Consider the following 27,297-nt stretch of genomic DNA (forward strand, 5'->3'; position numbering starts at 1 on the left):
AGAATTTGGGAAAACACGTAGAAATCTCAAAATCTCCATTGCTTAACGTTTCTCCTGAGTGCTTTTTGTATTAAACACATTCTTGGAGGGTAAAACTGGTCTTTGCCAGAACAACAGGAGCAAATGGTGAATTGATAGCCCGTTTTACACTCTGCCCGACTGTCTTTTCCATTGTCCTCATGGTGCCTGGGAAGATGGGGATCTGGGTGGAGGAAAGAAAATAGCCACATTTTCTGATCCTGGACACTGTCCAGTGTCCCTGCTGGAAACAGAGGGTGTGTAACAGTCAAATGAGGAAAAAGAAAGAACTTGTATCTGATACCCACTCAGGGGACTGGTACTTACAGTGGAACAGTCTCTAAATGAGGAGTCAGACCCTTCAGCAAAGGAGGAGAGGGAGTTGGAGAGAATCATGTTTCCTTTTCTTGTTTTACAGAAGGATTGCACCATACTACACCAGAGAGGATAGACACCGCAGATAGATCCTCACCATCACCCAAAGATCAACTACACAACAGTGGGAAGATATCTAGTCCCTTCCCAGCATTGCTCAACACATAGAAGTTTGGGCAGTGAAACCATCATCTGGAAATCGGTCGGGTCAGGGGAACTTTGACAGATCATCAGATCTGCAACTGGTCAGTGGTGTGAAACCTTCCATCAGAATCAATCTTCCCGAAGGTTCAGCTCCAGGCAATCGGTCAGAGTGAGGCTGGGAAGATGTGGTGAGTGGGCTCCAAGTGTGGTGAGAGCTTCAATCATTCATCGAGCCTCATGAACTACTGACTCATTCCTACAGGTGGGAGGTTATTCAAGTGTGAGGAGTGCGTTGAGGACTCCACAGGCTCGTTAGATCTTCTTGGGTGCATTTGTTACAACTACTGTTAACACAAGGAAAGGAAACTATTCAGTTGTGGTATTTGTGATGAAGGATTTTGTGATGTCTGTGAATCTCATGAGGCACCATTCACATGGTGGAGAAACCATTCATGTGTGAGAAATCATTCTCAATGTCATTGACACTCCGTAAACACCAACGCACTCACACAGTTGAGAAATCCTTCAGGTGTAATGTTTGTCAGATGACTTTCAAACACAGTTTCCATCTTGTGTCACACCAGAGGATTCACACAGGTGAGAAACCCTTCACATGCGAGGTGTGTGGCAAGTCATTTGCATGGTCATCGAACCTCCGTAAACATCAACGTGTTCACACAGGGGAAAAACCCTTCACGTGTGAGGTATGTGACAAATCATTCTCGCTATCATGTATTCTCCGTGTACATCAACGTGTTCACACAGGTGAGAAACCCTTCACGTGTGAGGTTTGTGACAGATCATTCACACGCTCAACAAGCCTCAGTAAGCACAAATGTCTTTACACAGGGGAGAAAGTGAAACAGTTCAGGTGTGATGTTTGTGAGCTGACATTCAAGCGAAATTTCAACCTTCTGTCACACATGAGGATTCACACAGGAGAGAAACCCTTCATGTGTGAGCTGTGTGACAAATCTTTCACACGGTCATCAAGCCTCATTGAACACCAACGTGTTCACACAGGGGAGAAACCCTTCAAGTGTGATGTTTGTGCCATGACTTTCAACCAAAATTGCAATCTTCAGTCACACCAGAGGATTCACACTGGGGAGAAACCCTACAAGTGCGAGGTGTGTGACAAATCATTCTCGTTCTCATCCACGCTCCGTCAGCACCAACGCATTCACACAGGGGAGAAACCCTTCACATGTGAGGTGTGTGACAAATCATTCACGTGGTTATCAAGCCTCATTCAACACAAACGTCTTCACACAGGGAAGCAAGAGAAACAGTTCAGGTGCGATGTTTGTGAGATGACTTTCAAGCGAAATTGTAACCTTCAATCACACCAGAGAATTCACACAGGGGAGAAACCCTTCACATGTGAGGTGTGTGACAAATCATTCACACGATCATCAAGCCTCAGTGAACATAAACGTCTTCACACCGGGGAGAAACCCTTCACCTGTGATGTTTGTGCGATGACTTTCAACCGAAATTCCAACCTTCTGACACATCAGAGGATTCACACAGGGAACAAACCCTTCAAATGCGAGGTGTGTGACAAATCATTCTCAGAGTCATCGACCCTACGTCAGCATCGACGCACTCACACAGGGGAGAAACCCTTCAAATGTGATTTTTGTAAGAAAGCTTTCAACCAATCTTCCCATCTTCAGGCACACCAGAGGATTCACACAGGGGAGAAACCCTTCACATGCGAGGTGTGTGACAAATCATTCTCGCAGTCATCGACCCTCCGTCAGCACGAACGCATTCACATAGGGGAGACTCCGCTCCCAGGCAAGGTATGTGACAAATTATTCTCGGACCCATTGGCTTTTTGCGTACACTGACACATTCATATGCACAGAATGTTACAAATCATTCCTTGAATCACCTTCCCTCTGCACACAGCAATACAGTCACACAGGAGACAAACCATTCACATATATGATATGTAACAAATCATTCTCTGACTAATCAGCCCTCTGCTCACCAGTGACAAACCATTCACGTGCGAGGTGCGCTTCAAATCATTCTCACGGTCATCAAACCTCCACAGACACCAGCACATTCACACTGCAGCTCACCTGCTTCCCTTACACAAGAGCTGCCTGTGTTGTTTACCCTCCAGTGTTCACACAGGGGAGCTGTCCTTCCAATGTACTATCTGTGTCAGCAGTGCCTGTCTCCAACCTCTCCCAACATCAGTCCAATCGTTTCAAGGCCAATTTAACCTTTGACCAGATCATAGAATCCTACAGTGCAGAAGGAGGCCATTTGGTCCATTGTGTCTGCACTGAACCTTGGAAAGAGCACTCTACCGGGCCCACGTCCCACCCTATCCCCGTAACCCTACCTAACCTTTCGGACACTAAGGGGCAATTTGGCATGGCCCATCTACCTAACCTTCACATCTTTGGACTGTGGGAGGAAACCAGAACAACCGTAACAAACCCATGCAGGGACAGGGAGAACATGCAAACTCCGCACAGTCACCCAAGGCTGCAATTGATCCTGGGTCCCTGGCGCTGTGAGGCAGCAGTGTTCACCACTGTGTCTCCATACCACAGGGTGATCGCCAAATATCACCAAATTAAGACATCAATCTGTACAGAAGTTGCTGCTGATGCACAAGTTAACCTACGATGGATAAGAGAGCAATACCTAAATATTAAATATATAAATATGTTCATTTTTTTAGACTTTAAATCATTTTGGAATTGAAAATACAGAAGTCACAAGATATTTTAAACTAATATTATGATGTGGTCTAAAATGCCTTGGAGAAAAGGGCAGCACAGTGGCGCAGTAGGTTAGCATTGCTGCCTCACGGCGCCGAGGTCCCAGGATCGATCCCGGCTCTGGGTCACTGTCCGTGTTGAGTTTGCACATTCTCCCCGTGTCTGCGTGGGTCTCACCCCCACAATCCAAAAGATGTGCAAGCTAGGTGGATTGAACACGCTAAATTGCCCCTTAATTGGAAAAATTAATTGGTTACTCTAAATTTATTTTAAAAATGCCTTGGAGATGGCTCTGACTGTGTCATAAGATTGATCTCTAATCAGAAATCCCCCTGGGTGCAGGCTGAAAACTCTCCAACACTTGGAAAATGTGTCACAAGACAGCACAGCAAAGTCTGGACCATGATTTCTTTTTAATTTTCATTCTTCCTTTAGCTAAAACTGGCTCATAACACCCAGGAGTTCTCGTCGACCGGAGGGCGGGTTCCGTACATCAAGGAGCTGACGGAACAGGAGGAGTTCACGAGGAAGCTGTTTGGCCCCTCCAAACCCAAGATAACCAATGGAGGATCAGGTATGGTGATGAGCAAAGGTGATGTCAGCAGCTCAGTGTTTAAACCATTAGGAGGAGAGTTAATTTATGCAACAAAAGATAATAATTGTGATTTCCTTCCTCTGACAGATACACGAGTGTCCATGGACACATTAGATGGTGATGGAGGAGAGTTGGCAGCAGCGACCGAGATTCCTGAAAGAGCTGATGAGGAAGGGACAGAGCTGAATACCTCACAGCAATGTGGCATGGCAGCTGCAGTGGAGGAGGGAGAGGAGTGTCATGAGGGTAAGATGTCTGATTTGGAAGGCAGTGTTGGTGAGTTCAAGTTAAATATTGTGGCTTGTGTGAAGAAGGAGACCTGTGATACTCTGGCTGCTGTGGTGGAGGGAGGGCACTCAGAACCTTCTGGAGGTGAGGAACCTGCAACTTTGGGAGCAAAAAATCCACCGTCTCCACGAGCACGTGGACATCATCAGGCCCATGCTGCTGGTGAAGAAAATGAAGGTGATCTTAAACCTCTTCAGCGCTTACATCAAGAACCAATTCAAAGTTCAGAGAGGTATCAGGCCACTTCTAACTTGCTTCAGCAAACTTTGGCTGAATTTAAGACGGAGCTTAGACAGACTCTGCAAATAAATGATGAGATTCTTCAGCATAATCTTCAAAGAAACAATGAGATTCTTCAGCGGCAGAATGAGTTTCTTTGTCAGCTTCTGCAAAGAAGCAATGAAACTTTGAATGAAATGAGGCAAATTCTGTCTCCTCAGACTGTAGCGCCTGCACCTTCAGGCCAGCAGCAGCCCAATGCAGAGACATCTGCTGCTGGACATGCCTCTCGTACAGGAAAGGTCACATCATGGGGATGGTGGAGACACAGAACGAAGTAGGGTCCCTCCCTCCAACACCGCCACCTCTACCTTTATCTCCACCCTCCTTTATCATGAGGAATATTTTTCTCTCTTTTTGGTCTGGATTGTTGCCATGACAGAGAGCCTCCCATTGTGAGGAAAATGAAGAGGTTTAAAGCTGGAAGTCACGCCCCCAGATCACAGCATCTCCTATTTTTCTGGGATCAAGAATGGTCCGGGTTGTGGTTTGTACATTTCAAAGAGTCAGCTGTCCATAGAAATTGGTAGCTGTTTCCACTCGTGTGTTCAGAAACCAAAGATAGTTTTATGGGATTTATATGTGTATTGGTCAACATTAGAAATAAGGTCTGATTTTAGGTAGGTTTCTTTTAATGTTTCTGTGCCTGGAAAGGAACCTATAGTTAAATTTCATTCTGGACAATGTGTGGGGGTTGGTTTCAGTTCCAGCTGGGATTCTAGAGAGCTTGTTTTTATAGAGAGCTAAACATGAAGAATGATTATAGTTGCTTAGCAACTAGAGGCTTTGACAAAGAGTCATTGGACTCGAAACTTTAGCCGTTTTCTCTCCCTACAGATGCTGCCAGACCTGCTGAGATTTTCCAGAATTTTCTTTCTTAGCAACTAGAGGCCATTGCAGAGACAGCGGGAGTGCTTTCTTTGTCCTTTAGTTTTAGCTGGAAGCCAGAGGTAGTTGGTGATGAGCAGCTAGAGATAGAACATCTCTCTCAGCTTTGCTCTGAGAAAAACCACACAACGGACTAATGGTTAAGGCAGCCAGTGACAGAAATCTAACGAGCAGCTCATTATGCAAGTTAATTAAGAAAGGTTTCTGCCCGGTCTGCTGTTAAATGAACAAAGCGGAATGGGGAGCAGAACCGGGTACTGTTCATTTCAGGTCACAGAACTGAGCAGGAATTGGTTGGTCAGAATGCTCAAGAAAGGTCTCTGAAGTAATTCTTAAGTTTGTAATAGCTTATTACCCTCTTGGAAACAAATCTTAAAGTGTTTGGGAAGAAGGTATTGGTTGGAAATCAGAATTTGTGTTACAAACACGGGCAGAATGTGCCAACTCCACGTGACCTGGTGCCGCGATCGAACGGGGGTCCTCTGTGCCATGAGGCAACGGTGCTGAACATTGTGCCACCATGCTGCCCAGAAACAAATATTAAAGTGTTTGGGAAGAAAGTATTAGTTGGAAATCAGAATTTGTGTTACAGTGGAAGACAGACAAGCCAAAGAAATACTAAAGGGGTTGGGACAAATCCTGGAAGGGAGGCACTGTTTAAAGTGGAGCAGAAACTTTGTGAAAGAGTATCACTTGTAAAATCTGGACTAGGGTCCGGAATGCAAACCGCAAAGTAAAAGTATTACTACGAGAGAAGATTTTCAAATGTATTTTGAGAGTGGAGTTTGGAAACTCTCATATGACAATCATCGGGGGAGATTCTGAGGAGAAATCCACAGACACTAACTGTGTGTTAATGAGATCATTGTAACTTCAAATGTACTTTGTCATCTGTGTTAATCTTAAAACCGGTGTGTGATTGCTGACCTAAAGGAGGAGTAACAGAGAATTGTATTATAATTCATTTTTCATGTTTAATAAAAAAATTATTCTTGTTAAAACTAATTCACAGTCATGTGACTCTGTTCCTCCACATTTGATTAGAAGTTAGGGACTTATGAGCCAGGGTTCCATTCTGGGATCTTCCCGTCCAGTTATACATCAACTGGGCTTGTGACATATGGTTTTGGGGTGAGAGGTGTCTGGATTCCAACGTGTGCAGATTTGACTCATTAGGAGCTGGTCTGAACTCCATGGAGTTGTTTGAATAGAGTGCCCTTGTGGAGATGAAAGGTACCCCTTTACTTCAGGTCCCCAGACACATTTGTGGCAGCTAAGGTGCCCGTTGGGAAAAGTAAGATATCCGTTGAGATTACTAAAAGTTGGCAATGAATGTGTGTAAAAACTGCATTAACTCATTAGAACTGGGAGCTCGTTGAAAATAATTGCCAAAACTGTTGAGATGAACTATCAAAGGGATCTGTCAAGCTCAAAAGGCATTTAAAACTTCTGCCTTTAGTTCTTGGAAATAACTGTTTGGAGTGTTAAAATGCCTTTCACTCTGCCTGATGGCCTAAACCTCCGTGATTGACTGGATTAGTTGTGCATGACAGATTTCACAACCATCCATGATCACAGTTGGATGCCTGCAATTTCAGTTTGATTGTTACGGACAGTTTGAAGTGGGACTATGAGTTTTTATATGGAATTAATTTTGGGGTTATATGGGATAATGTACTATGATCCCAAACCAGAACCCAACAGTGGCTAGGCTACTGGACCAAAACCTCAATATTTTAGTTTATTTTAAGCCTGTAAGGAAACAATGATTCACTCCAGGAAGGGTTTGCAGGAAAAATAGATCTTTGGTTTTTCTAAACAATTTATGAAACAATTTCCCATTAAACAATAACAAAATAAATATACAGCTCTTAATCCATCTTAAAATTAGCAGGGCATAGAATAATACTTGCTTTATAAAACAGATTTGGCTCTGGTTGGAACCAGACTCTGGCTGAATATTTTCAAAAGCCTGTTTCAGCCTCTTCATTGTCTTCAGACAAGATTTCTTTGCTTTAAAATATTATTCTTTTTTAATACTCTCCTACTTGGAATTAATTGTGGACTCAGAGCCAGGCAGATCAGAATTCTGCTCCTCTGTCTCTCAACGCTTCTCCAAACTCCCTGCCTTTCTAACTTTCTGGGCTCCACCCAGCAATTGCCTCATCTCCCCAAGCTAAAAAAAATCTCTGCAGGCTGCAAAAGCACATTAACTCCCCAGTCAAACCACAGTCCATTTGTCTGGACTGAAAAACATATCCCTTCGTCAATTTTACACACTATTCCCAAAAAGAAAAACAAAATCCTTTTCAAAACCATGATCACCACAGCCACACAGTGTAACCCCAGGTTTTGAACTCTTAACTTGTCCCAATATTTATAATCCAATTTTCCTAATATCTTCCAATCATCACAAATGTAATTGAAGGAACGTAAATGTAGTAAATGGCATTTTAATGAATTTTTCATAAATAGATGTTCAAAATATTATGCCTGCAGCAGACAATTGGAACTTAATTTTATTAAACTTCAGATTGGGTCCTGAGGTCTGCCCATTAGTGATAATGGGAGATTGGCATTGATGGTGCATGGGCAATGGGTGGGTGGGGAATTAGGTTGGTTTGAGTTGCCACTAATTAGCATAGGGGCTATAAAGCACCATCTGGACTGGTGGGGGGGGGGGGGGGGGGGCAGAGTTTGGCATGGAGAGGATGAAAGGTCATAGATGGAAGGCATGGGATGACATAGAAGATATAAAGGGCCTTGGGTGGAATATCATTTTGCATGGATGGGATGGGGGTGTGTGAGGCATGACAACTTTTATGTTTTTCTGTTTTTTAAACTTCGATACAGTGCTGGTTGTCCTGGACAGGCCTTCCATTCAGCATCCTCCTCACTCATGCCACAGTCACTCGGCCTGACTCACAGGATACTCTGTCTCCCTGTAACGAAAATCCCAATTTCCAGGCTTTTTGTCTCGGATTGGGTTTGCTCCAGTCAAACAGCTCAGCACAAAGCACCAAGTAAACAGGTCTCTCAGCTGGATCGTCTCACACAGCATAAGGAGCATTTCCACACCTGATTCCCCACAGGTCTCTAGTGTGGGGAGAGCATTCTTCATTCTCGGAGGCTTTCAAACTGACAGCATCAGTGTGGGACGTGTAGTCTTGGATGAGTTTGACAGCAGATCAGAAGAGGATGAGCTACAGCATCCAAGGCAGTGATGTCTTGCAGTGGTGGGTTCAGGTGGAAGGAAGACCATCCAACAGAGAACAAGGGAGAGAGAGTGGGGGAGAGGGACACAGCAGAGAGGGAAAGAGGACAAGAAGCCAGTGTTTGGGCATTGACTTGGGATGTGAGGAGGGGGTCAATTGTCTTTTGAAAGATCATTTTTTTCAGATTTTCAACACTTTAACAACAAATAAACTCAATCCCAATACCACTCTTCCCCCTTGAAGGCAACCAGATCCCCAAAATGTAAAACAAATAAATTCCATCTCTGGTGGAACCCCTCGTCTGCCCTCTCAGAGCAAATTCCACCCTCTCCAAATACAGGAACTCCATTAGATTCCCCGAGCCGCACTGACGCACAGTGTGGAGAATCTGACCTTCACCCCAACAGGGTGAAGTGATCTGCGAGTGATCAATGAGGCAAAGGCTAAACCATCTGCCCCCGTACCGCCTGCGACTGCGGCAGATCTGACACCCTGAAAATGGCCTCCGGGGGACCCGACTCCAATTCCACATGTAGAACCTCAGACCTGGTGCTGAAAAATGACCCCCAATATTTATCCAGCTTCGGGCAGGACCAGAACATATGAACATGATTGGCTGGCTCCTCCCATACCACTCGCAGTTACCCTCCACCCCCTCAGACAGACAGCTTATCTTCACCCTCAGGTGAAAGGAAAGTCCTTTCTTGCAAAATTCCACACCCGCATATACCTAAAGCCCTCCTCACGGTGGAGCCCATACCTCACCCCCAGCTCGTCCAAGCTTGCGAACCGGGCCTCCAAAAACAATCTTTCATCTCTTTCACGCCTTTCTCCTCCCATCCCTAGAACCTCGCATCCATCCTTCCCAGCTCAAACCCATTATTCCTTCTTATCGACATCACCCTCGAACCTGCCCTCAACTTGAATTGCTGTCGATATTGCCTCCAAATCTTCAGTGTGGCTACCGCCACAGGACTACCCGCGTAATTCCCCGGGGCGAACGGTTGTGGTGCCGTTGCCAGCGCCCGCAGCCCCGACTCTTTACAAAAACCCGCCTCCATCCAAACCCACACAGCCTCCAGCTCTACTCCAGGCACACACCTTCTCCCCATTCGCTCAGTGATAGCATAACAAATTCAGAAGGACCAAACCCCCTGACTGCTGCTCCCTTTGGAGCACCACCTTCTTTATCCTGTCTACCTTCCCTGTCCATATAAACAACGAGACCAGGCTGTCCACCCCTCGAAAGAATGACTTTGGCAAAAAGACTGGAACATAAACAAGAACCTTGGTAGAATGTTCAATTTTGCTGCCAGCGCCCAGCCTGCCAGCAACAAAGGGAGACTGTCATATCACACCGAGTCCTCGTTCACCCTCCCCACCAGGCTCGTGAAATTAAGCTTACAAAGTTGCGCCCAGTCCCACACCCCAAATACCCAAATGAGTTGTTGCTGCCCGGAATGGCAACTCTCCCACTCCCACCGCTGCACCTGGAGAAGACGCCACAAAATATTGTCCTTCTCTAAATTTAACTTGTACCCGAAAACGTCCCAAATTTCCTTAGCAATCCCATTATGTCCCTAATCATCGAGCTAGGACCAGAGATGTACAGCAGCAAATCATCAGCATACAGAGACATCCTATGCTCCACCCATCCCCCTCACTATCCCCTTCCATAAGTCCGAGTCCCTCAGCCCAATGGCCAAGGGCTCAATCGCCTGCACGAAGAGAAGAGGGGACATGGGAATCCCTGCCTAGTTCCCTGAAATAGTGGAGAGTAACCCAAATTCGTATCATTCATCCACACACATGCTGTCGGGTCCTTGCATAACAATTTCACCCTTCCCACAATTTTGGCCCAAAGGCAAACTTCTTCAGCACTGCAAACAAATAACTCCAAACGCCTTCTCCACATCTAATGCCACCACCACCAGCTCCCTTTCCTATGCCAGAAAAAGCACCGCATTCAACAACATTTGACGACAGCTGCATGTCCTTGACAAACCCCGTCTGATCCTCCCCCACCACGTTGAGAAGATACTCCTCCAACCTCGGTGCCAACACCTTTGCCAATATCTTAGCATTACATTCAGTAGTGAAATGGGCCTGTCAGACCAGATTATTCTCCTTTTTGAGTAATAATGAGATGGGTGTCTGCATCATCGTCTCCAGCAATGCTCCCCTTACAACCGCTTCCTCAAATATTTCTACCACCAGCGGTGCCAACTTATCCTTGAATTTTTTATAAAATTCCACCAGGAATCCATTCGCCCCTGGTGCCTTACCTGACTGCATCTTCCCTTATTGCTGCTTTCTCATCATACTCATAGACAAAGCCCCTCACTCGCCTCAGCTGCCAAACTGCCCTCTTCATGGACAGAAGATCAAACTTCATCTGCAACTCCTTCCTCCTCACCAAAACCCCCAGCTCCGGGTCCTCCGCATATCTTCCATCTACCTCCAAAATCTTCTCTACCAACCGCTGTGGTTGCTCCCCACACCTCCCTTCGCCCTGAATGAAATGGCCTTGCCCCTCACTACCTCCTTCAACACCTCCCAAATCCCTGATGGCAAGACCTCCCCATTTTGGTTGAAGTCCACAAACCCCTCAATCACCTTCCCCATCCTGGTGCAGAAATTCGGGTCTGCCGTCAAACCCACAACTAGCCTCCCTGCCAGCTCTGGGACTGAGCCCTTCTCCAAGATCACATCCACCCAGTGCGAAGCATGGTCCGATATCACGATCGTCAAGTACTCGGCCTTCCTTACCCCAGCTAACAGCGTTTCCCACCACATAAAAGTTGATCCTTGAGAACACCTTTAGCACTAACTGAAAGAACGTGTACTCCCTATCTCGTGGATCCGTTTGGATCTCCACGGATCCAAACATCCCATCTCCCTCTCATGAACCTAGCCAAAGCAACGGCGGAAAAAGTGAGGGGATGGGTACAAGAACCCGACACGGATTGGGTACAAATGGAGGAGGCATCCTGTAAAGGAACAACCCTCCAGCCCTGGCCACAGCAGCACTCCCATCCCCCTCAACAAGGTACACAACGAGTTCAGTGGTAGAGGCCACACTGAGAACATGGACCCAGTTGAGTCAACACTTCGGGATAACCAAAATGTCCCTTATGGCCCCCCATCTGCGGCAATCACAGATTCCCCCAGCCATGCTAGATACCACCTTCAAAAGATGGAGGTGGAACGGGGGCACACTGACGGTCGGGGACTTTATGTAGGGCACAGACTGGCGACACTGGACAAACTGACGAGGAAGTGGAAACTATGAAGAGGACAGGAATTGAGACACCTCCAAATAAAGCACTTCCTCTGCAAAGAGACAGTAGGGTACCCCGAGGCCCCAGAAAGCACACTATGAGAGGACCTGATAGGCACAAGCAGCGAGAAGGGGGGGGGGGGGCTATGTGGGAAAATATACGGACAGCTACTGGAGACAGCCTGAACACAACTGGAAGGGACCAGACAAAAATGGGAGGGCAAACTGGGAACAGAGGTGGGATGGGGTCTCTGGAGCGAAGCACTGAGCAGGGTGAGCTCCACCTCCTCCTGCGCAAGGCTAAGTATAATGCAGCTCAAAGTGGTGCACAGAGCGCACCTGACCAGAACCCGAATGAGAAGGTTCTTCCAGGAGGTGGAGGACAAATGTGAGCGGTGCCAGAAGGGCCTAGCTAACCACACCCACATGTTCTAGGTTTGTCCCAAGCATGCTGGGTTCTGGACAGCCTTCTCCGAAGCAATGTCCAAGGTTGTGAGGGTGAAGCCATGCCCAATAGTGGCAATCTTCGGGGTATCAGAGCGGCCAGAGTTACACATGGGGAAGGGGGCCAACGCCCTTGCTTTCACTTCCCTAATCGCTTGCCGGAGAATCTGCTCGGCTGGCGATCGGCAGCACCACCCACAGCTGCAGACTGGCTCGCTGACCTCTTGGAATTTCTCCACCTGGAGAAGATTAAGTACGCCATCCGAGGGTCAGAGGAAGGCTTCCTGGATACTTGGGGCCTGTTCGAGACCAGCAACGAGGAGTAAGCTAAGAAAAAAAAAGATGAAGAACCAAAAGACTGTGCAATCCGGGGGGAGAAAAATGGGGAAACCACGAGAGAAGAGGAAGGGTGCTGAAACCAGTGGGGGGCGGGGGGGAGGTGGAAGGAGAGGATATCATAGGCCAATCCAGTGGGCAGCAAAATATATGTACAGTTAGTCAAATGAAGGACAAAACAAACCTCTCTGTAAAATAAAGCAAATTAGCACGGGCAAGAAAAATAAGTAACAACTGTTTATAAATATGAGAAAAGCCAATAAAAAGATTTTCAATGAAAACTAGGGGAAAAAAAATGAACCGAGCCAACACAACCCCCCCCACCCCCCCACCCCACCCCCCGAAGGGACCAGCAAGCGTGGCCGTGCATTTCCCCACCGCCGACAATATCAACTGGTGAGTATCCAATTCAGGTGTGGCTGCTGGCATTTTCCTCACAAACCTGCTCGCTCCAATTTGGGGCATGTACGCTAACCAGCACCACCAGCCTCCCTTCCATCGCCTCTGTTACTATCACGTACCTGCCCCCCCCCCCCCCCCCGGTCCGCCACCACCTTCTCCATTTGGAACTCACCCGTTTACCCACCAGTATCGCCACCACTCCCGGCCCTACTGAAGAAGCCCAAATGGAACACCTGATTCACCCAGCTCTTCCTCCGCCTTATCTGGTCTTTTACCCTCAGATGAGTCCCTGTAACAACACGTCCACTGTCAGGCCCTTTCACTGCGAGGAAAACACGCTCTCTTCACCAGTCGCCCAACCCTCGCAAGTTCCATGTTACCACTCCAACCGGGTGTCACTAACTTCACCGCCTTTCCTCCCTGCCATGACCATCATCCCAGGCCCCGCCTAGCAGGCGAGACCCGGCCCCGGCCCCAGTTGCTGCCACCTGCCCCCCCCTTCCCAGAAACCCTTCCACTACTTACTTTGAAAACGCCACGCAGCATCATCCCCAGACCCCCACCATTCACAGCTCTCAGACCCATCGAAAAGTACCAGTGTCCCTCCCCTACCTCATGCCCCTTCACTAGCCAACATTATGTTTGATAGCATGGCGACCCCTGCCAGAGCCCTGTTGCCCACATCGAAAAAACACACTAGCTCCAAAACCCCCACACTCACCTCTTCCAAACTCCCAATCCCCGACATCCAAACAAACACCAAAACCCAACCAACCATCAATTCCAATCGTCCTTCCAAAACCACCTCAGCCCAAACATCTTTTACACAAAACAGTTAACCATAACATCCATTTAAAAAAATAAATTTAGAGTACCCAGTTATATTTTTTTCCATTTAAGAGACAGTTTAGCATGGCCACCTATCCGGCCCAACTTTGGGTTGTGGGGATGAGACCCAAGCAGACATAGGGAGAATGTAGAGGCTTCACACGGACAGTGACCCAGGGCCTGGTTCGAACCCTGGTCCTCGGCATGTGAGGCAGCAGTGCTGACCACTGCACATAGCATCCATAAAGGGACATAAATAACATTAAGAAAAACACAGTCAGAAACTGTCAAACTTGAAACTCGGTCCAGTCCCAGTCCTGCTCACCAACGCCTCCACCGCTGTCTCAAAGGTGCAGTCACTGCCGTTGTTCGGGATCCTTAGCCTCACCCGGTAGACCACACCAATCCGCACATTGCATTTATTCAATGCAACCTCAGCTCAACCAAAGGTCGCCTGTCTCCTCGGCAGCTCTGTCATCAGATCCTGGTATGTATATATACCCATGCCTTCCCACTCCACCTCCTGCTTCTGCTTCAACCACCTCAGCACCTTCTCCTTCACTTGAAAATTGTGAAACAAATGGTCATCGCTCGCGGCGGTTCATCCGTTCTCGGTTTCGGCCAGTGAGACCAGTGAGCCCTGTCCAATTCGTACTGGGAGGGGTCCACCCCCTCCCCCATCAGCTTCGGCAGCATGTCAGCAAAGTACCCTGTGGGCCTCCAGCCCTCCACTCCCACACCCACAATCCTCAGATTCTGCCTTTATGACCTGTTCTCCAGGTCTTCTACTTTGGTTCTCAGCCCTCTGTTGATCACTGCCATCTTCTGCAGCTCCTCACCATCAAGGTGAACTGGCCACTGTGCCGCGACAATGCCTCCTCCCCCCCCCCCCCTTTCATTTTCACTCCTTGCTCCCGTGTCATCAAAGTCTTCACCAACTCCTCTCTCATCGGGGCAAGGGTGACCCCTACCCATTCCGTAAGCAAGGACATAATTTGGTCCGATGCCTTTCAAAATGTTTTAAGAACAGTAGCTCAAACTCTCAGGCCATCAGTTCAGCCATCTTTCCCACCATAATAGGTGTGGCCCCACCTGAAGTCTCTCTCCCACCATCTTTATTCCCGCTGAACTCCTCACCACGCTTGCCAGTGGACATTCGCTCACCCACTTTTCCCCTGGGTTCTTTTTTCCGGCTTTTGACATTATATAAATGCCTCAGACAGTCCGACAGATTCTCACCAAAGAATTTTCCCAAACGCTAAAAAGGACTCCTCTGGCAGGAGCCCCAAACATGCCACCTTCACCTACATGTTGCAACCGGAGTCGGGGGTTATTATTTTGATGTCCCCTCGTGTTCAGGTCTGAGATCCCTGCTCTGTCTCGGGGTCAACTTCTGTGAAGGTTCAGCTTCCCTTTGCTCTAATTTCAGAGGCTCAACATTCACCTAATTCATTAACCTTTCTCAGGACGTACCAGTCCATTCATCTCACTCGGTTCCTGTCTCAGTCTACACCTTGTTTGAGAGTGATATTGTTCAGTGGCAGTACACTAGGATGATGGTGACCATTCTCTGTGTCTCTCTGGGGGATACTGTGAACCACTCCCATGTGTAGCCAGTACTTGAAACAATTCTTCAACATCCCACTAGCTTCTCTTTGTGAGCTGCCTCAGAGAGACACAGGCATCAATAAACAACACCTCCTCTGAAACCCAGACATAAAGAGAACACAGACATCTGCAGCTTGAACTAGTTACCACTTTAAACCAAATCAAACTTTCAGGCTGCCAGTTTACAGGGGGAAAAACATTCTGTACACAGTCTTGGGACTTAACACCGTAGAAACTGAATCTAATACAGCAGAATTATTCTGTTATTGTCATTCATGACATTGGCTGTCAAGTGCTTTCAGATGTCTTGAATGTGCGATCATTGATAGATAAATGTGAGTCCTTCTTTCTTCGGGAAATGTTATTCTTTCTGTGAAGTGGAAATTATGAACCCATTATGGAGAAAGTAGACCAGCCCACAGTGACAATGACCAATATCTTGTGGACTCTTACTGTAGACTGCTGACTGCTTCAGTGAATAGGAACGCACAATGCTGACCAATCAACACAAAATAGATTTGGGTTAAGGCTAAAAGAATGTAAATTTATGGCGAGTTATAAATCGATGGAGAAGATTGATAAAAATGTAGTGCAGAAGATTGATTAAAATTTAGTGCAAGGTGATTAATAACACAATATTCACCTTGCACTAAATTTAGAATCAACCAAAAATAATAATTTGAAAATGACTCAAGATTTTTCCCAGAACGTGAAATGAAACTTTGAAAAGTGTACGTGATCATATCACATTGATATTACATCGAGATCTGATGGGCTGAGGGAACTCGGGTCTGTAGAGACTCCTCCCCCACTCCCTCATCATACACAGGATAGTAGTCCTCCCAGACAGGAGATGTAATTGAAAATATGGAAAGATATGTCATTTGAAACATAGAAGTCTGGCAATACCTGATCTAAGAAACATGAGAGAATGTAGGAAAAAATCCCACAAAGGGTTAACAGCAGCTGCAGGAGAGGGCTGTGAAATGCGGATAGCCTTTGTCAAACAGGTCTTTCAAGTCACAATCGAGTGAATTTTATTATACAGCTAAAAGCAATGTTTCGCACCTCCTTTTGAAGTTAGGTAAGCAGATGGAAAAGAATGGATACGGTTTTCAGCTGAATTAGGAGACAAATGTTCAAATGTGAGGCAAGTCTTTTAACTCACCACCAATTGAATCTTTAGTATAAAGCTAAAAGCAATATTTCACACCTTCATTGAAGTTAAGTAAGCAGCTGGAAAAGAATGGATGAGGTTTTCAGTTGAATTAGGTGACAAAGGTGTGAAGTTCTGCTGACATCAGGTAAATTAAAGATAGCTGGAGACAACGTGTCTACGGGAACACAAGTTAGACCCAAATCAAAGTAAAAATTATGAGCTGGGGACACAATTTGATAATAAAACTATAGAAATGACAGGAAACTAAAGTCACACCACTTTGAAATCAAAGCATTTTTGAACATCACAAAGGGTATAATGTAATCAGAGATCTATGAGATGAAGTCATGCTCAAAATGAATACTTAGTCGTGTTAGAAAAATTCAGATTAAAGGTATCTTTTACAATCCAAGTGAAATAAAAGTAACTTTACAATAAAGTCATAAAAACTTAATAACTGTTAGAAAGATACATAAACCCTGAGAAAGAGGACGGTAGGCAGAGAAGCAGAGAAGGAACAAGAGAAGCAAGCAGCGAAGCTCAGAGTCAGCTCAGAGTCAGCTCTCATAGCTCGGTCATGGAAAAGGGACAGAGCAAAGCAGCCGAGCTAAAACAGCTAATACATCTGAGAAAGACCAAAAGCTAAAGAAGAGAGAGAGCCAGCTCTCTCAGCTCGGTATATGGGACGGATAGAGCATAGCAACAGAGCAGAACAACAAATACATCTGAGGAAGACCACAAGCTAAAGAAGAGTGATTGTCAAGGTGGACCTGAAGGTCTCTTCAATCAACCAGGAGAATCCAGAAGCAAGATTTTTTTACTTTTCTGTAAAGACAGTGATTGCATCTTTTAAAAGAAAAAATATAATAATAAAATAATTTAAAAGTTTTAACCTGAAACATTGGATTTTAAGAAGCCTACTTTACTTGCTTAGCAACGCAGGACCCAGGATATCGATGCTACTAAGTGGTAAGTAGGTAAAATTCTTCTGTGAAGGTATGGGTTATACTGGGGGATAACTTGAAAACATAGTTTGACCTGAATAGCACCCACCTAAGCCTGCACAGGAGTCAGGGAGTAAGAATCCATGTTCACCATTTAGAATATCAACCCTTTTTGGTAGAGGGGGAATTCTAAGAATAGTGGTGAATTTTTAACTTCAAAGAGTAGAAACATTACCCATAATATTAGTCAAACACCCGTCACCTGAAGAGGATCTGTCTATAATTCACATCACCAACTAAAGCAGGGTCCAATTCTACCCCATACCCACTCCTGAGAGCTGGCTCACTTTACTAACACACATTCACATCAGGGGAAACTCTCTCAGAATATTACAGACAGATGTTTCTTTTAATTACCTGTGTTTTAGTTTGGCTCCCAATTCCGATGGTCAGAAATAACACCAAACTTTAGCGACGCAGGATGGAGCTTGTTTCCATCATACAAACCCACCAAAGGTTACAGAGATCCCGTGGTCACAATGGGTAGTTTTATTGAGGTGTTTAAGATGATTAGACAGGTTGACAGTATTACGATCCCAGACCAGACCCCAGTAGTTGCTAGGATACCAGATAGAAACCTCAAGATTTGATTTAATTTGTAAGACTATGAGGAAAGGATACTTTGCTCCAGAGTGATTTATTTTTTTAAATTTAGAGTACCCAATACTTTTTTTCCAATTAAGGGGCAATTTATTGTGGCCAATTTGCCTACCCTGCACATTTTTGGGTTGTGGGGACGAGACCTACGCAGACAGGGGAAGAATGCGCAAACTCCATACGGACAAATAGGGATATGTTATATTAAAACAAACTTTATTACTAACACGGGATTGACCTAACTTTAAAATCATATGAGAAATAGCTTACAATTACTAATTAAACAATACTTAACAATAGAATGAAAGACTTTAACTTCTAACTTCTCTCTTTTCATCTCTAATCAAGCAAACCCATCTCAGGTCAAACCCCACTTTTAAACACAGCAAACCCAGGAATACGTGCTGTAAAGAAATGTATTGGATAAACTGCTTGAGAAAGAGATCCTTCAGGGAACAGCTTGCAGCTTCTTGACTGTGTCAAACTACTGTTTAACTCCTGAACATTTGGCAAAAAGCTCCTGCTCTGTTCACATAGCAAGTTATTTCCTGAAAACTCACCTGACTGCTTTAGCTGCTGGTTCCTCACATTAACTACATCACCTCTATCCCACGAACTGGGTTACTAAGGCTGAACACAATGTCTTGAACTATCTCTTCCCAAGAACGTTCTTCGATAAACAAAATTCTATTAGCCCTGTTACGGTAAACAATATATATGGTTGGAAGGAATTATGATCTTATATTTAGGATGCTTTAATTATTCCTTCTGCACACAGATGTCTACCTGTCTTTTAAACCAGGCTTTTTAAAAACCATCACTGCAGTAGCGATATCCACACACTAACCCAGGCGTTTAACCATTACTGCACCAGATACATATAATACAATATATATCTTAAATTCCGACATTCATCACACCTCCCCTCTTAAAAAAATGAACCAGCAATATTGAAAGACAGTTTCATTTTACAAATCCTTTCAACTCAAAACATTACTCATTACTCTATAAGATGCACATATTACATTTAAGCATGCAAATTTAAGCATGAGTGGAGTCCATTTCAATCTTTCTTTTCCAACTTTGAAATGGGAGAAGACTGGAATGTTCAAAGTCATGATAAAGCATCAGCAATCATCTTTTCTCTTCCTGCTCCATATATAATTTTTAAGTCAGATGGTTGTCGCAGTAAGCTCCATTTAAAGTCTTCCATTTCGAACCGTAAACTTCTACAAAAATATTAATATCTTATACTCTATATACAATTGTCTTCAATGAAATGTGAGCAACATATATGTCAAAATCTTGCAACGCCAATACCAAACACAATGTCTCCTTCTTGATGGTTGAATATTTCCATTGATGAATATTTTTTAAGAAAAATAAGCAACAGGCCTTTCTATTATTTTGTCGTCTTCCTGTAACAGTGCAACACCAACCTCAAATAATTCGCATCAATTGCTCCCTTAAAATGTTTGCCATAATTAGGTGTCGCCAACATTGATGCGGTGGTTAACAGTTTTCAGATTATTAAACGCCTCCTGACATCTTTACGTACACTGAAATTTCCTGTGTTTTTTCAGTGGAGCAACCACACTTAATATTTAGCACAAGTTTCCGACAGAAACCAGAAATCTCAGAACCTTTCTTCTCGTTGATGGTATCAGAAATTCCCCAATACCTTTCATTTTCACATTCCATGGGGCCACCTGACCATGCCCGATCATATGACCTAAGAATGTGCTTGAGCTTTTGCAAATTCACTGTTAGCCAAGTTGACCACCAATCCAACCAACTGCAGTCGATCCTATAAGTATTCCAAATGCTAATTCGGACTTCTGGTGGCGGCACAAGGAAGTAGTCGCACCGAGGTGGCTCCCGCCTAGGTGTTTTGTTTTTGCCCAAGTTTCTGGTGGTGTTTGGGGTGAAATTTGAATAATTTGACAGGGTAAAAATCCCATACAAGAAAAATGTCCAGACGTTCTAGGTCCAAGAAGCTAGCAAACAAAGAATCAGAGTCCGATTTGGAAGCCTCTTGAAGCTCACCTGTCGATAAAATGGTGGAAGCCGCTGTCGTGTTGCAGGTCACTTTGTTGACGAATGAGAAACTTACAGGCATCTTGGCAGCGGAATTCAAAAAACAGTGGAAGGCTGTCTCTGAAGATATCTATAATTCAACAGAGGTGGCTTTGGCGACGATTCGTTCGGCGCTGGTCTAGATAAGGTAAAAGCGCATGGAGCAGTGCTACATGATGTGGAAGAGGCCCTTTCAAACCAGAATGACTGGATTGTCTTGCTGGAGGCGGAGATCACAATGCTGGCTGGTGCCAAGGTGGATGATTTGGAGAATCGCTCCAGGAGGCAGAACCTCAGGATCGTGGAGCTGCTGGAGGGAGCAGAGGGTCCAAATCCGACCGCATTTATGTCGACGATGTTTGGGGAGATGAGAGTGGAGCATCGTCCCCTCCCGAGCTGGATCGGGCCCAACGATCCCTCCGGTGGAAGCCCTGACCAGCCACCCACCAAGGACAGTCAGATTCCACAGCTACCAGGAGAAGAAATGAGTGGTGGGCGAAGGAGCACTGGGACGACAAACGGGAAGGCCACGCCATTAGGCTCTATTAGGATGTGGGAGTGGGGCTGTCCAAACGGTGGGCAGGATTTAACAAGGCCAAGGCTGCATTATGCACGAGTGGAGTGCGGTTGATTGACTTTCGGTGGCGGCTATGCAGTGAGTGATCACATATTTGGTGGCTCCCGCTCAAGGTGGATTTTTCGGGTCCTTCCCCACCCAAGTGTTGGATGTTTGAGGGGAAAAAGGTGTATGAGTGCCCAGGGAAGGTAATACTCTGATGAGGCTGGTGTATGGATCAGTGGATGAGAAGTGGTACGAGAAAGAAAGGGCAATTGGAGCAGGAGAGGTTTTGTAATGTGACACAGGTGAAGATGGCGGAGGGAAAGGGAGGCAGCGCTGCCCACCCAGTGGTCGACGGAGCATCTGGTGGAGTTTTTACACGGCAAATTCCAGCAGCAGAGGAAAGAGGCCTCAGAGGATTTGGCCGAGCTGGTGGAGCCACTTCAGGTGATGATTGAGTGAGTGGATCAGAGGCAAGAGGCTGAGGGACTGCCGATCCAGGTGGTGGAGGAGTTGGTGCTGGAGCACAAGGATCAGCTGACACTGGAGTTGGAGATGGGGATGGTGCTGAGTAGCGAGAAAAGGCTGAGAGAGAATTTGGTGAACCTCGAGAACTGCTCCAGGAGATAGAATTTGAGGATCGCTGGGATGCCTGAAGGTATCGAGGGACCATTGACCAGCCCTTTAAGGTGGATTAGGCGCACGGGGGCTGAGGAAGAGGCCGCAGGTGGGGAAACTGCTGAGGGCGATGGTGGTGAGGCTTCATTGTTTGATAGAATCAGGGAATTTACTGACCCATCGAGCTTGCACCGTTTCTTGAAAAGAGCACACAACTTAGTCCCATGCCTCCACCTTATCCCTGTAACCCTATCTAACCTTTTTGGGCACTAAGGGGCAATTTAATGTGGCCTATCCACCTAACCTGCACATCTTTAGATTGTGGGAGGAAACCTGAGCACCCGGAGGAAGCACTCGCAGACCCGGGGAGAACGTGCAAACTCCACACAGTCACCCCAGGCCGGAATTGAATCAGGGACCCTGCAGCAGTGCTAACCACTGTGCCGCCGTGCCATCCTGGATAATGTGGGTGCGGCAGACCAAGAGGTGCACCTGGGAGGTGAGTGAGCTGTGGATTTTCCAGAACCTGAGTGCGGAGCTGGCTAGGCGGAGGGCCGGGTACAATCGGATAAAGCCTACCCTCTATAAGAAGGGGGTGAAGTTCGGGGTTTTGTACCCTGCCCACTTGTGGGTGACGTTGGGAACCCGTCAGGTCCCGTCGCCTTCCCTGCCTGCGTGGAGCTGATATTCTCCATGATCTCTCCCAGTCTGATTGGTGCTTCCAGCTCCCCCCGCCTATAGCCCCCCACGAATGGCATATACAGTCCATCGTTTCATCTCCGCACTTCTGGCGGAGGGCTGGGAGGTGTACAACCCTTGGCAGAAGGTCTCATGGCGGTTCATGCTCGGTTGACCTCATTGCTTGATTACCAGTGTGCCTCTGCTATCCTTCACTTGCGCTATCTCCCTCATGGTTGCTGGCTTTCTCAGCTGGTGAACCAGTAGGCGGCCAGCCTTTGCCCCATGTTCGTAGAAGGTCACCCGTGTCTGATGGAGTTGGTGCACTGCTTTCATGCTGGATAGCAGGTTAAAGTCCATCTGTAGCTTTTTTCTCTCCGCCAGAAGCTGTACGGTCGAAGCTTCGGAGTATTTTCAGCCAACCTCTAGAATGGAGTCGATCAGTTGTTGCCTGGCCGCCCTCTCTTCCCTATCTCTTCGAGCCTTGTAGGCTATAATCTCTCCTCTAATCACCGCCTTTAGTGCCTCCCAGAACGTGGAAGGTGAGACTTCCCCGTTCCAGTTATTTGTAACATACTCGCTTATGGTTTGTGATTTTTTTTGGCTGAAGACCTTATCAATCAGCAGGTCCGTGTCGAACCTCCACATGGGGCGCTGGTTACGGCCTGTCTCCAACCTTACATTCATATAATGTGGAGTGTGGTCGGAGATAACTATCGCGGAATATTCTGCTCTATTTCTGGAAGCACCACTTTCCCCACTACAAAGAAGTCTATTCTCGAGTATGCTTTGTGGACTGGCAAAAAGAACGATAATTCTCTCTCACTGGTGTGTAGGAACTGCCATGGGACCATCGCCCCATTGGTTCCCAGTTCCCGAGCCATGCCCGTCCTTTTCCCCGATCTGGGGTCCAATCGGTCCGTCAGTGGGTCTTCTACATAGTTGAAGCCGACCCCCCATAATCAGTCGCTGCGTGTCAATGTCGGGGATTTCCTCCGTGGTCTTTTTTATGAAGCCTGTGTCATCCCAGTTGACCGTGTGCACATTTACCAGAATCACCGGTGCCCCGTCCAGGACACCACTGACCATAATGTGCCGTCCCCCTTGGTCCGTAACGGTCCTTGTCGCAGTGAACCTCGTCCTCTTACTAATCAAAATGGCTGGCTACTCTCCTAGTTCTCACCCCGTAACATATATGGTATATGGGGGCCTCACGGTAGCATGGTGGTTAGCATCAATGCTTCACAGCTCCAGGGTCCCAGGTTCGATTCCCGGCTGGGTCACTGTCTGTGTGGAGTCTGCACGTCCTCCCTGTGTGTGCGTGGGTTTCCTCCGGGTGCTCCGGTTTCCTCCCACAGTCCAAAGATGTGCGGGTTAGGTGGATTGGCCATGCTAAATTGCCCGTAGTGTAAGGTTAATGGGGGGATTGTTGGGTTACGGGTATACGGGTTACGTGGGTTTAAAGTAGGGTGATCATTGTTCGGCACAACATTGAGGGCTGAAGGGCCTGTTCTGTGCTGTACTGTTCTATGTTCTATGTTCTATATGTCCCACCCAGCACTTACCTGCAGTCAGTCCATCTCCCTCAGGTGTGTTTCCTGCAGGAAGCCCATGTCGATTTCAGGATTCGTAGATGGGCAAAGACTCTGGATCTTTTCAGCGGGCCGTTGTCCCCTGATATTCCAAGTGATAATCCTGGTGGGGGATTTTTGTCCCCCCCCCCCGCTCCTGCGGGATCAATCATACTTGCTAGTCAGAGGAGGAAAGTCAGGATAGATAGGATGAAGGCGTGGCTCGAGAGATGGTGCAAGAGGGAGGGATTCAAATTCCTGGGGCATTGAAACCGGATCTGGGGGAGGTAGGACCTGTACAAACCGGACGGTCTGCACCTGGGCAGGACTGGAACCGATATCCTGCGGGGGGGGGGGGGTTTGCCAGAGCTGTTGGGGAGGGTTTGAACTAATGTGGTAGGGGGATGGGAACCAATGCAGGAAGTCGAAAGGTAGTAAAACAGGGACAGAAACAAAAGGCAGTAAGGGGGAAAGTGTAAGGCAGAAAAGCCAGTCAAAAATCAAAAAGGGCGACAATACAAGGTGCAGTGACTGAGGGGAGCTCAGTGAATAGGCCCAGTAATACAAAAAGGAATAAAATGGGAAGTAAAACCATAAATGGTAAGCGACGTGGCAGGTTGTTACATGAAGATATGGGTTCAACGACAAGGAAAATTAGGAGAAAAGTTAAGAGGAAATATAACTTAGGAGAGGTTACTGATCGAGGTGTTAAGATTCAAAACAGAGGTATAAAAGCCAACATATGTGTACTTTGCCTGAATGCGCGTAGTATTCGGAATAAGGTAAATTAGTGAATGATTATGATTTAGTGGCCATTACTGAAACATGGTTAAAGGATGGTCACGACTGGGAGTTAAATATCCGAGGGTATCAAACTATTCGGAAGGACAGAGTGGATGGTAAGGGAGGTGGTGTAGCTCTGTTATTTAAGGATGACATCCGGGCAATAGTAAGGGATGACATCGGTGCAATGGAGGATAAGGTTGAATCCATTTGGGTGGAAATCAGGAATAGTAAGGCGAAAAAGTCACTGATAGGAGTAGTTTATAGGCCATCAAATAGTCACATTATGGTGGGGCAGGCAATAAACAAAGAAATAACTGATGCATGTAGAAATGGTACAGCTGTTATCATGGGGGATTTTATTCTACATATCGATTGGTTTAACTAGGTCAGTCAAGGCAGCCTTGAGGAGCAATTTATGAGGGAACAAGTGGTCCTAGATCTGGTCCTGTGTAATGAGACAGGATTGATTAATGATCTCATAGTTAGGGATCCTCTCGGAAGGAGCGATCACAATATGGTGGAATTTAAAATACAGATGGAGAGTGAGAAGGTAAAATCAGACACTAGTGCTTTGTGCTTAAACAAAGGAGATTACAATGGGATGAGAGAAGAACTAGCTAAGGTAGACTGGGAGCAAAGACTTTATGGTGAAACAGTTGAGGAACAGTGGAGAACCTTCCAAGCAATTTTTCACAGTGCTCGGCAAAGGTTTATACCAACAAAAAGGAAGGACGGTAGAAAGAGGGAAAATCAACCGTGGATATCGAAGTAAATAAGGGAGAGTATCAAATTGAAGGAAAAAGCATACAAAGTGGCAAAGATTAGTGGGAGACTAGAGGACTGGGAAATCGTTAGGGGGCAACAGAAAGCTACTAAAAAAGATATAAAGAAGAGAAAGATAGATTATGAGGGTAAACTTGCTCAGAATATAAAAACATATAATAAAAGTTTCTACAAATATTTAAAACAAAAGAGTGGCTAAGGTAAATATTGGTCCTTTAGAGGATGAGAAGGGAGATTTAATAATGGGAGATGAGGAAATGGCTGAGGAACTGAACAGGTTTTTTGGGTTGGTCTTCACAGTGGAAGACACAAATAACATTCCAGTGACTGATAGAAATGAGACTATGACAGGTGAGGACCTGGAGATGATTGTTATCACAAAGGAGGTAGTGATGGGCAAGCTAATGGGGCTAAAGGTAGACAAGTCTACTGGCCCTGATGGAATGCATCCCAGAGTGCTAAAAGAGATGGCTAGGGAAATTGCAAATGCACTAGTGATAATTTACCAAAATTCACTAGACCCTGGGGTGGTCCCGTTGGATTGGAAATTAGCAAACGTGACACCACTGTTTAAAAACGGAGGTAGGCAGAAAGCTGGTAATTATAGGCCAGTGAGCTTAACTTCGGTAATAGGGAAATGCTGGAATCTATCATCAAGGAAGAAATAGCGAGGCATCTGGATGGAAATTGTCCCATTGGGCAGATGCAGCATGGGTTTATAAAGGGCAGGTCAAGCCTAACTAATTTAGTGGAATTTTTGAGGACATTACCAGTGTGGTAGATAACGGTGAGCTAATGGATGTGGTCTATCTGGATTTCCAGAAAGCCTTTGACAAGGTGCCACACAAAAGGTTGCTGCATAAGATAAAGATGCATGGCATTAAGGGTAAAGTAGTAACATGGATAGAGAATTGGTTAATTAATAGAAAGCAAAGAGTGGGAATTAATGGGTGTTTCTCTGGTTGGCAATCAGTAGCTGGTGGTGTCCCTCAGGGATCAGTGTTGGGCCCACAATTGTTCACAATTTACATAGATGATTTGGAGTTGGGGATTAAGGGCAATGTGTCGAAGTTTGCAGATGAAACTAAGATGAGTGGTAAAGCAAAAAGTGCAGAGGATACTGGAAGTCTGCAGAGGGATTTGGATAGGTTAAGTGAATGGGCTAGGGTCTGGCAGATGGAATGCAAATTTGACAAATATGAGGTTATCCATTTTGGTAGGAATAACAGCAAACGGGATTATTATTTAAATAAAATATTAAAACATGCTGCTGTGCAGAGAGACCTGGGTGTGCTAGTGTATGAGTCACAAAAAGTTGGTTTACAGATGCAACAGGTGATTAAGAAGGCAAATGGAATTTTGTCCTTCATTGCTAGAGGGATGGAGTTTAAAACTAGGGAGGTTATGCTGCAATTGTATAAGGTGTTAGTGAAAATAAAAAAAAGAAACAAAATGAAAATCGCTTATTGTCACATGTAGGCTTCAAATGAAGTTACTGTGAAAAGCCCCTAGTCGCCACATTCCGGCGCCTGTTCGGAGAGGCTAGGACGGGAATTAAATGGTGCTGCTGGCCTGCCTTGGTCTGCTTTAAAAGCCAGCTATTTAGCACAGTGTGCTAAACCAAAAAATGTTTTCTTTTTCTTTTCATAAATTTAGAGTACCCACTTATTTTCCAATGAGGGGCAATTTAGCATGGCCAATCCCCCTACTCTGCACATCTATGGGTTGTGGGGGTGAGATCCATGCAGACACAGGGAGAACGTGCAAACTCCACACGGACAGTGACCCGGGAACTTGCCTGCGCAAATTAAAGAAGTGATCAACTTATTAACTCCAGCAAAGTATGATTTGGGGAGAAAAATGGGAAGGCACTGAAAAAGAAATAAAAATCCTGCAAGGACATTCATCTTAATCGTCTGAACCCGACCTGCCAAGGATCGGCTCCATGTTGTTGTCGGCCACTATTTGTGTGAATCACCGCTTTGTGCCGGCGGAGTTCCATTCAAGTTTTAGGTCCCG

The 27,297-nt window shown here is 45.9% G+C and overlaps 2 protein-coding genes across 3 annotated transcripts in view; both read left to right on the forward strand.

The window, feature by feature from the left end:
* Nucleotides 1–6,339, forward strand: part of LOC119976637 (zinc finger protein 345-like) — a 51,675-nt gene extending 45,336 nt beyond the window's left edge. For both annotated transcript variants that reach the window (XM_038817276.1, XM_038817277.1), the window contains 3 exons: nt 437–2,345; nt 3,720–3,858; nt 3,967–6,339. In XM_038817276.1, coding sequence (XP_038673204.1) covers nt 972–2,345; nt 3,720–3,858; nt 3,967–4,727 — 2,274 coding nt within the window. In that variant the 5' untranslated portion in view covers nt 437–971 and the 3' untranslated portion in view covers nt 4,728–6,339. The remainder of the gene's footprint in view (nt 1–436; nt 2,346–3,719; nt 3,859–3,966) is intronic.
* The window catches only part of LOC119976643 (zinc finger protein 721-like), a 999,221-nt gene that overhangs the window by 281,390 nt on the left and 690,534 nt on the right, over nt 1–27,297 (forward strand). The window lies entirely within an intron of this gene.

The sequence above is a fragment of the Scyliorhinus canicula genome, chromosome 13, assembly GCF_902713615.1.
Source record: "Scyliorhinus canicula chromosome 13, sScyCan1.1, whole genome shotgun sequence".
NCBI lineage: Eukaryota > Metazoa > Chordata > Chondrichthyes > Carcharhiniformes > Scyliorhinidae > Scyliorhinus > Scyliorhinus canicula.